Source organism: Apteryx rowi, unplaced genomic scaffold (assembly GCF_003343035.1).
Source record: "Apteryx rowi isolate R43461 unplaced genomic scaffold, aptRow1 scaffold_645, whole genome shotgun sequence".
Lineage (NCBI taxonomy): Eukaryota > Metazoa > Chordata > Aves > Apterygiformes > Apterygidae > Apteryx > Apteryx rowi.
The window spans coordinates 483,884-493,871 of NW_020450922.1; the positions used below are offsets into that span (position 1 = coordinate 483,884).

Sequence of the window (9,988 nt, forward strand, 5' to 3'; positions counted from 1 at the left end):
CAAACTGCTTGTATGTTGGTGTAGGTCAGGTGAAATCTGTGTAAACTGTGAATTCTTTGGATAGACCAGGCTACTAAAAGCTATGTAAAACAGGCTAATATTTTCAGCCTAAATGAATTCTACTGCAAAGACTCATTTGCAATTTTAAAATTCATTTCTGTTTCCAAGCTGAAGCCTGTTCCAAGGTCTTAACAGATCTTCTTCTAAAATATGGATTTTCTGTGGCAAGAAAACAAGCTCTTTTGACACCAACATTTATTTTTGTACATTTTTCTTCGGTTTAATGGTCAAGCTTCTATTTTTTGTTTCTGCAGCTGTATTATGTTGTGCAGTGAATGATGAACTGTCTTTGCAATTTGCAGTGACAAAGCAAAACGATATTAAATGTTAATTACAAAAGCCAATTTTGATAAGACTAAGTCTGAAAACAACCAGTGCTGCTTACCTTCTCTTCCTTCTGGATAGAACTTTTAATTTTGTGGGCAGTAGCTTGGTATGAATATCTTGACGCGTTTGGAAATGCTCATACCGTTCAGCTGATTTACCTAAAGTGTCTAACTCAAAGCCTAGACTGCCTTTCATGAAGTTCCAGTACGTTTTTTTTATAGTATCCATTTTTTCAAATTAGTTTGACTCTGAACTAGTACTTGCATCACTTCTGGTATTTTAAGTAGGTCTCAGCTCAGTTTAGGGGGTGGGAGGGGAAGGTGAGTGCGTGTTCTTGGCTTCCTTGCTGCTGGGCTGCTATCAGATTGCCAGTAAATTGCTGGTTTGAAGTTCCAACAGACACCCAAGAAATGGTAAAACACGTAGTTGTGGAATAGCCTACTCTCTAGCAGGGTTCCTTTTTAATACCAGATGGTTAATAAGTGGCTTGTATCTTTTTGTAGAAAAACCTGATGAGCTGGAGAATTAGGGCTGCTCTCTGAGCATGGTTTCACTAAGCAGGAGGTTTGGTTATTTGAGAATCTTTCTTTACCTCTTGGGCTAACTTGAATGGGTAATCCAATTAGCCTGTGTCATGCATTTTCTGTTTCAAAGCTTTCTCCTTTGCAGTTTGAATAGATTTTATATGAAGTCAGATTAAAGCTGAAGCCAAATATATATTTTTTTATAAACCATGAATTTTTAATATATTTTAAATGATTCTTTATATATGGCTTACGTTGCATAAAGGTTCATCTGAAAACATACACAGTTGTATGAATTCTTGCCAGTACAAATTTGGTGCTTAAGATCATATTTGTAAATACACGTTTGAAATCTCTTGTATATTTCTAAATTTATTCTTTATTTTATTTGGTTGAAACAGTATTTTCCCCCAAATTTCAATTTTTTCATAAATAAGCTCATGAAGATATTAGTTAAGTTGTTTGTTCTGAGATTTATTAGAACTGTTTGTTATGGAAATATATGTTTCTGTTATTCTGATTTAAAGCCAAGAAAGAAGAAAGGAAAAGACATAAGTCGTCGTCTTCATCCAGTGATTCGGAAAGTTCAAGCGATTCAGAATCTTCTTCTGATTCATCATCGGGTTCTGAGAGTGCTTCTGAGGAGAAATCAAAGAAAAGAAAAAAGAAACACAAGAAAAATTCCAAAAAACATAAGAAAGAAAAGAAAAAGAGAAAGAAAAGCAAGAAAAGGTCAATTTTGAGAATTTTCTTGTTATTATAAAAGGGACTTTGGAAACATTATTTGTTTTTACTCCCTGCATACCATAATAGTATCACTTTCTTATCCTATAACTACATGAAATAGTATACTCTAACTTGTGAAGTAGGTATTTCAAAGTTTGGGAGACAGCCAGTTTCCATGTTGTAGCTTGAATTTTTCTAATTTGATGGTAAAGTACAGTATAAGTGTGCCTAGCTGCTGCCACTTGTGAAGGAATGAAGGAATGGACGGACTTTCATATATTGGGCTTGGAAAGTTGCAGAAGGGCTTGGTTTGGCAAGGAAGTTGACTGGTTGTTTCATGAAATTCACTTCTGTATTCAGTCCAAATTTAAATCATGTGCAGTGTGACTCCTGAGAATGTAGTATGCAGGAATAAAGCAAAAATTACATACAAATAAGCATACTTAAGACTAGTAAAGCTCTGTCTGATATGCTGAAAGTCTTTCAGTTTCACTGGAAGATAATAAAACTGATAAGGCACTTTTGCTTCTGACAATGTTGTTTTAAGTCTAATAGTTTTGCTCACATTCAGTATGAGATAAAGCTGTGTAAGTGCAAGTCATATTTTTCCAAGGCAGCACTACAATGTAAGAAATACTCATTTAGGGCAATGCTATTGAGCAAATCTACATCCTAAGCATTATTTCTGTGGGACCAAGCCCATTTCATACAAGATTATTGTTTATACCAGCTATTTGGAATTATAATAGTTTGTAGACAATTATATATGCAAATATTCAATCTGAGCTTGACTTTTCTGATATGTTTTTTTTAAGCTGTATCTAAATTTAGAATACATGTGTGTTTGGTATTGCACCATTGGAATTCATAGATCAAAAATATTGGTCAGAAATCTACTGTACTTACGTGATTTTTTTGGAGCAAAGATACTGTATGGAAAAAAATAGTGTCTGAAACATAGTTCTGTTTGTTCCCTAGGTTTTTTGTTTCTTTATTATTGTTACAAAAGAAAAATACTAATATTACCTGTAGATTTCATCCTTCTAAATGTGCACATTTTCAGTATAATTTCTTTTTTGATCATTGTATATTAATTCAACGTAAGTTCTGATTGAAAAGTCTTTCCTCACCCAAATAACTCATTTTAAATATGAATATTTATCTTTTGTTCAAAAATAAAGCTCATCCAGTGAAAGTGAAGATGAAAACCCTGAAGCACAGCCGTTATCTACTGTCCGTCCTGAAGAAATTCCTCCTGTACCTGAAAACCGGTTCCTGATGCGGAAAAGTCCTCCTAAAGTAGATGAGAAAGAAAAAGAAAGGAAAAGCAGAGAGAAGGAAAGAGAAAGGTAATATACGTGTTTGAATCTGCCTACACACTGATGGTGGTATGGTCATATGGCTGGTTTTTCAAGACTCAAGAGTGAACCAATATTTCTTTCCTTATTGAATAGTGGCACATTGTAAGCACTGCTGGAAGAAAATTGGATTTTTGAGTTTAATCATAACTGTATTCTTTGTCCTAGAACAAAGGCTTAATGTTTAGAAATTGTTTTAGTGAATGAAAAATAACTGATTTAAAAAAGAAATGTGAATAAAATACGTTGCTATTTCATTTAGAATTTATTAGAACTGTCCTATCTGAATCTGCAACTTTTTCCTTTTTCAAAATGGAAAAATCTGAAAATCTTGTGAAGTATTTTCTTTTCACCAAATATGAAGTTTTCATTAGAAATGTTGGAGGAAGGGGAAAATTCTAATTGAGATTTATCAGATTTCATCACGTGCATGTTTAATAGATTTAACCTAAAAATAGGTAAGAACAAGTTTGCCTAGTGTCCGTATTACGAAGATTTCATTTGAATGAAACTTAGAAAGAATGGTAAGAAGAAAAGGAGAGCTAATTTATAGATGCAATTTTAATTGGAAATTACTGGCGAGATGGTTGCTTTTGGAAGCTACTTAAGAGGTTATCGATATTACCATGTCAGTTGGTTACCTTAGATGAAAGTTTTACATGGAAAACTAGCCTTGTCTAATAATTACTGATGTGCCCATATGAAATGTCATGGGTGCTATGAACATTCACTTTCTGCTATCCTGTATATCAGTAGTTAATCTATTCTAGCTGTTGTTTTTTTAAAAAAAAGAGAGACAGAGAGAGAGAGATGGCAGAAATGTTATAATTGTTCCATGTAGGATTTCATGATTGCCCATCACTGTAGCTGATTCTGCCTGTACTAGAAGAGTTGAAATGCAGTTAAATTACTATTAAGCTTCAGCTCTTGGCTTTCTACTATCTTATGGTAACGGTATCTTAATCTGATCATGCAGGTAACCTCAGCTGCTCTCACGTGAGACAGGTTGAAGTGAACTGATGGTCAGTGAAGGGTGGCTTTGTATTGTCGCTGCCTGTGCACTACAGTGCCTCTCCCAGCTGTGAGAGGATGTTCACTTCTCATGCCCGTGAATGAAACCTCACACAGGCTGTAAATCCATTGCAAATTAATTTCTCCCATATCTCTATAGAACATCTGTGCTTTAAAAATGATAAAAGAACTTAGCCCCTCTCATGAAGAATTAAAGTGTAGTCCATGTAAGTTTATGATGTGTTATTTTGTCCTGGCATGTATGCTAATCAGGTTGCAAAATGTAAAGTTGCTACCAAAAAATTTAAAGGAAAAGCCACTCCTTTTCTAATCTCAAAGAAACTTTTTACAGTTCTATTTTCCTTTTCCGATCTGAAAGAAACTTTTTATAGTTCTATTAAGGCCTCATACAAAAGCAGAAAGTATACTTGTTACTGTCTGCACTAGTAATAAAGAATGAAAGTAAATCTCTGTTTTCATTTGCTTTAATTTATGAAAAATATTTAAAATTATATGAGTTTTTAATCCTCTTTTTCTCTCCTTGCAGTTTTTAAGATAATGTTATAAGCAACATCACTTTATTTTTTTATTTTTAGTAATCTATCAAATTCTCAGTCAACGTACCAGAGAAGGCTGTTAGTGACCAGATCTGGAAGGAAAATAAAAGGAAGAGGACCAAGGGTAAATGTTTACAATTTTTTCCCCAAGCCAAACATACAAACCCACATGGTGGCACGCTCTTACTGCATTTTCATTAGGATGGTCAATTTAAAAAAGCCCAAAGAGAGCAGGTTTTATTATGCGTCATAATTGATTTGAGGGCTGAAGCTTCAAAGAAGATGACAAGGAAAATTCTCTCCTGTTTTCCAGAGTTACTGTGGCCAAAGAATAATAGCCAGTTATGCTCAAGCTTTTAAAAGAAAGTTGTGTAGATTTTGCATACTGAGTTTATTTGAAGATTCAAAAGCATGACAACAGAATGGAATATTTTGTTAAATCATAAGTGTTGTTGGCAAAATCATGGTAAAGTAATGCTTAGACATCAGAAGGAGTGGAAGGATGCGAGAAAACTTCTTTAATATTGATTAGATAAATAGTTCTAGACTTATTTTTAGGACAATAGTTGTAAAGTATTCCCTGCTTGGAACCTTATGTCTACATGCCTCCCTTTTACTTTTCTTTGCGTGAGTCAGTTTATATATAAAATACAAAATCCCATACTTGAAGAAGCAATGGTGGTTTGTGTGTGTGTATGAGTATTCAGAAAAAAACCCAAACAGTTTTACTCTTTGGGAGAGCTAGTTTGTAGAAGAGTTCCACTCTATTGGAAGGGAAAAACAAAAGTGAGTCACTTTTGAGAGCAACAGTTCTAAAAACTACGAATAGCCTAAGGAAAAAAAAAAATTCTTAAAACATCTGTTTTGTTATTGAGGCTGTATAGGTTTTGACATAACAGATGTCAGCAGTCAGAAATTCGGAACAGGAATCTCTTTACAATATCATTTGGAAGAACAGAATTAAAGAACAGTTATTAAATTAATCATGAGAAAATAGAAGTGATGATTAATTGTTTTAACAGTTTAAATCACAGTGGAAACTTGCTCTGTTCTCATTTGTGAATCTGTGTCTAAGAGCAGGGAGACTTGAAACATCAATTCTTATGAATCCCCAAGTCGGTTTAGGGAGATACAGCGCTCTGAAATATTTGTAAAACAGCTTTACTGAAATGATTGTAAAAACAGGCCACCAAAACTTTGTGAGAGGGTTGTGTTGCCTAGAATCAGCATGAGTGCAAATCAGCCAATTTATGTCATTTTTATTTGTTACTTAAGTAGAAATACATACCCATCGCTGACTGGTTCAGAATAATACTTAAGATGAAATGAAATACTAAGTATATTGTTCATATTTTGTTGGTTCTGAAGCTTTGGGATATGTGCTATAATGTTGAGTATGAAGGTAGTTAAGAAGTATCTTCCTCTTTGTGTCGTTCAAAGATCTGAATTTTAGTCCAGTCTGTCTTGCTTCCTGTTGAAAGGAACAGGAGGCAACCTTCATAGAAGTGTATGTGGCTGCTGTGTTCAGTTCATGATAATCTTGTTACTGTTATATTGTGTGCTGTTATATTTGCAGTACCGTTGTTTCTTGGTTGTGGCTGAATTGTCCAAGCTGAGGGTTAGGGGCACAGCGATCCCTGTACACCTTGGGCTGCAGCACAGTGCTCCTGTTTTGTCCCTAACATGGGACACAGTGCCTCTTGTTACTGTTATATCATGTACTGTTATATTTGCAGTACCGTCACACCAGACTTTGTTCCTGCTTACTTAACATTGCTTCAGCTCTAACTAGAAACCTATTAGTAAATCTTTCAAAAGTAAATTTAATAATTACATTTTTCTTGTCTAACTTTCCTATATTCTGCATTAGTTGCATGACAGATTCCTGGAAGCTCTTATACTTCAAGAATGATTCCTGTTTCTTGTGAGAACACAGGCCCGCTGCCACCTGTTCCTGGTGGCAGCCTTTCACTTACAGTGCGGTTGAAATGGGAACACACTCCTTTACTTCTGGAGAATGTGTCGAGGAGGAGGGGACCTAGGGCACTTGCTGACCTGTTCCTTACTGGGTAAATTAAGCACACCCCTAGATGAGGAATACCTTGCTTTCTAGTTATCTTGAAATTACTTCTAATTCAAGTTTACCCAGTTAGCATAAAATGCAAATGAAAATACACAAAGCAAACACATAGTTACAAATCTTTGTGAAAGACACAGGTGAAGAAATGAAAGCAAAACTATATACTTTCTCTAAGTTGTACTAAGATGAACTTGAAAATATTTCTGTTACTTTCTTTTCCAGAAATCTTTGTTGTCAGTGGCTGTTAGAGATTCCCATTTTTCAATAAATTTACCCTTCATACTTTATCATAAAGGTTCTCTCTAACGGATAAAAGCCTTTTGCTTCTATTGCCAAATTTTCTTCTGAAGTCTTCTATAAGGTCCAGACAGATTGAACTTACTGCTTTAAAATTCTTTGTATTTCATCCTTTTTCAGAGATCACCCGACCCAATCCCATAATTCATATAGGCGTTTTTTCCACTTGTTTCAGCATTCAAATGTCTCTTTGTTAAATGAGGTGTTATGTCTTGTATTTAACTGTTACGTTGGATCAGAAAGGAGATAGCTTTCCTCCTTCCCCTGCCTAATAACTGCGCTGCAGCCCTGCAAACAGCTGAGTCGGTCTTGTGGCCCACTGCTGCTGCTGAAAAAGGCAGATCTTGCTTCTGGTGAAAAGGGGGTCTAGCGAGCACCAGAACTAGTGCAGTGTCAGTAGCAGGAATGTGTGGAAGTCCCCTTTTTGACAGGGGTGAGCTGTTAGATTGAGTCTTCTGATCTTGTGAAGCTACATGCTATACATTCTTTATATCAAATGGTTTTAGTAACAGAAGCATCATGTCTATCCTTTGAATTTTTAGTAATAACCTTTAAAGAAAAATGTGAAGAATTGTTTTGGTGTTGCTTGTCAAAGCTAAGAACTTTCATTGCCAGAAAAGCGAGTTGTGTTTGTCCAAATTAAAAACGACAGGAGAAGACTTATTAGCTTTGAGTACAACAATTCTGAAATAAAGTCACCTTAAAAATCAGTTATTTGATCAGACATTTGGTATCCCTGATTTAACCGAATGTCAAATATATTTTAACTCAGTAAATTAATAAATCGTCAATGTCAGCTTGGTGTAGAAATCTCGTGTCATGTTAGTTGCAGTGCAGAATCAACCACCAGGGATAAAAATCTTGCTTAGCTATCATAGCATGTGAAATTCAAAGTTATGGCCAACTTTCTTTTCTTTTCCTTTCAAGCGTTACCGGACGCCTTCCAGATCCAGGTCAAGAGATCGATTCAGACGCAGTGAAACTCCTCCACATTGGAGGCAAGAAATGCAAAGAGCTCAAAGAATGAGAGTATCCAGTGGAGAAAGATGGATAAAAGGGGACAAGTAAGATTGTTTCTTTTCAGAATATATGCACTGAAATTTTTGTATGTTAAAGTAATACCCATCTTCTCAGATTTTCTCTTGTATTATAGTAATTTTCATGAAAATGTGACTGACTTTGGTTACCCTATTGCCTCATAACTGTTCCTGTTTTTAATCATGCTCATTTGTGATTGCTGTAGATTTAAAGTTATTAATGTAGTGGTCCTTATGTGATTGAAATTTCAGTTGTGAACCTCTTTCACTTCTGACTTCGTTTTGCAGAGTGGAAGGATTCAAAATATTTAAAAGCTATACTTTTCTCTCTCCAAGGAGTGAAATAAATGAAAACAAGAAAGATAATCAAAAAAGCCCAGGAAGAGGAAAGGAGAGAAAAACATCAGACCACAGACAAGTTTCTGAAAGTCCAAGCAGAAGAGGGGAAAAGGAGAAGAAAAAAGATCGCAAATCAAGCAGTAAAGACAGGGAGACGAGGCGGAATTCAGAAAAAGACGACAAGCATAACAAAAGCAAGGCCAAGAAAAGAGCTAAATCCAGAAGCCATAGCAAAAGCAGAGAGAAATCAAAAAGTAAAGAAAGAGACTCTAGGCACAGTAGACATGATGAAAAGAGAGCAAGATCAAGAAGCAAAGAGAGGGACCATGAGAAAGGCAGAGAAAAAGAAAAGCGTTATGATTCTAGAGGGAGAGATAAAGAAAGAAGTAGGAGCAAGGAAAGAAGTAGAAGGGCAGGTTCAAGAAGTAACGAACAAGATCATAGTAAGAGCAGAGACAGGGAGAAACATAAATCGAGAAGCAAAGAGCGTGAGCATGTTAGAGGAAAACATAGTTCCAGCAGTAGAACAAGGGATCGAAGCAAAAGCAGGGACAGGGGCAGGAGAGGAAGATCTAGAAGCAGAGACAGAGATCGCAGTAGAAGTAAAGAATATTCAAGGAATAGAGATAGAGAAAGAAGAAAAGGAAGATCAAGAAGCAGAGAAAGGAGAGGTACACCAGAGAGATACAGAGGAAGAGAAAACAGGAGGAGGAGAGAATCAAGGAGTTCAGAGAGAGAYGATAGTCAAAGCAGAAACAGGGAGAGGTATTCAAACAGAGAAAGCAGAAGCTCGTATAAGAGGAATGATACTGAAAGCCAAAGGAAGAGGCGTTCGAAAAGCCGTGAAAGTAGCAGTCCTGAATCCAATAAAGATAAGAAGTCTAGCAGAGATCAGGATAGAAGTCCAGACTCAAAAAAGAGACCAAGTAGTAAAGAGAGAGAATCTAAAAAATCATATTCACACAGGAGCAAAGAAAAGGAGAAGTCCAGATCCTCAGCAGAAAAAGAAATAAACCAAAAATCAAAGAGTCAGGAAAGAGATCAAGCCCAGAGTAAGGATAAAAAGTCTGATCATGAAACAAGTCCTGGAACAGATGACGACAGACATGGATGAGTTTGTGGACTTAATGTTTCCATTGTCTCAAAGTTTTAGAGACATTTTGGGGAACGCCTTTTTTAAGATGTGGACTTCAGTTTGGTCTTTTGATAATCTAAAACCTGGATCATTTGTACTGCTAAAGTTTTAATAAACTTGAAATGAAAAACACATTCTRTGTGTAATATAGTGTGCTGTGTTTTAAATATTTCTTTGTTTTATGTATCCTGGTGTGTTGGCAGGTAGGAAGGTAACTTCTATGCCACATTTATTTTCTACCTGATGAACTTAGAATTTTGTGCAAACAATCGCTACCTGCAAAGAAGCTTATTTCATGTGTGAAGGAGAAAGCTGCAAATATGCTACATGTCTCTTTAAAGCTAGTAGAATTCTACAAGGTGTCCATCACTACCATGTTGCTATATTCATATTTTAGTATGTAGAAAGCTTAAGGAAATTAATGATTTTTGGAGGATTTTTTTTTTTTTTTTTAATATGGTCAAAGTGAGTGAATGTAAGTAAATCTTCACTGTTTGCACTTCTGTCACCATCAACAGTAGAATCCATTCCTGCACT

The 9,988-nt window shown here is 35.6% G+C and overlaps 1 protein-coding gene across 1 annotated transcript in view; it reads left to right on the forward strand.

The window, feature by feature from the left end:
• PPIG (peptidylprolyl isomerase G) overlaps positions 1-9,585 on the forward strand; it is a 28,209-nt gene extending 18,624 nt beyond the window's left edge. Inside the window, exons 9-13 of the mRNA XM_026084529.1 lie at positions 1,439-1,643; positions 2,819-2,986; positions 4,603-4,687; positions 7,868-8,004; positions 8,314-9,585. Of these exons, the coding sequence (XP_025940314.1) occupies positions 1,439-1,643; positions 2,819-2,986; positions 4,603-4,687; positions 7,868-8,004; positions 8,314-9,430 (1,712 nt within the window). The 3' untranslated portion in view covers positions 9,431-9,585. The remainder of the gene's footprint in view (positions 1-1,438; positions 1,644-2,818; positions 2,987-4,602; positions 4,688-7,867; positions 8,005-8,313) is intronic.
• Positions 9,586-9,988: the final 403 nt, after the last annotated feature.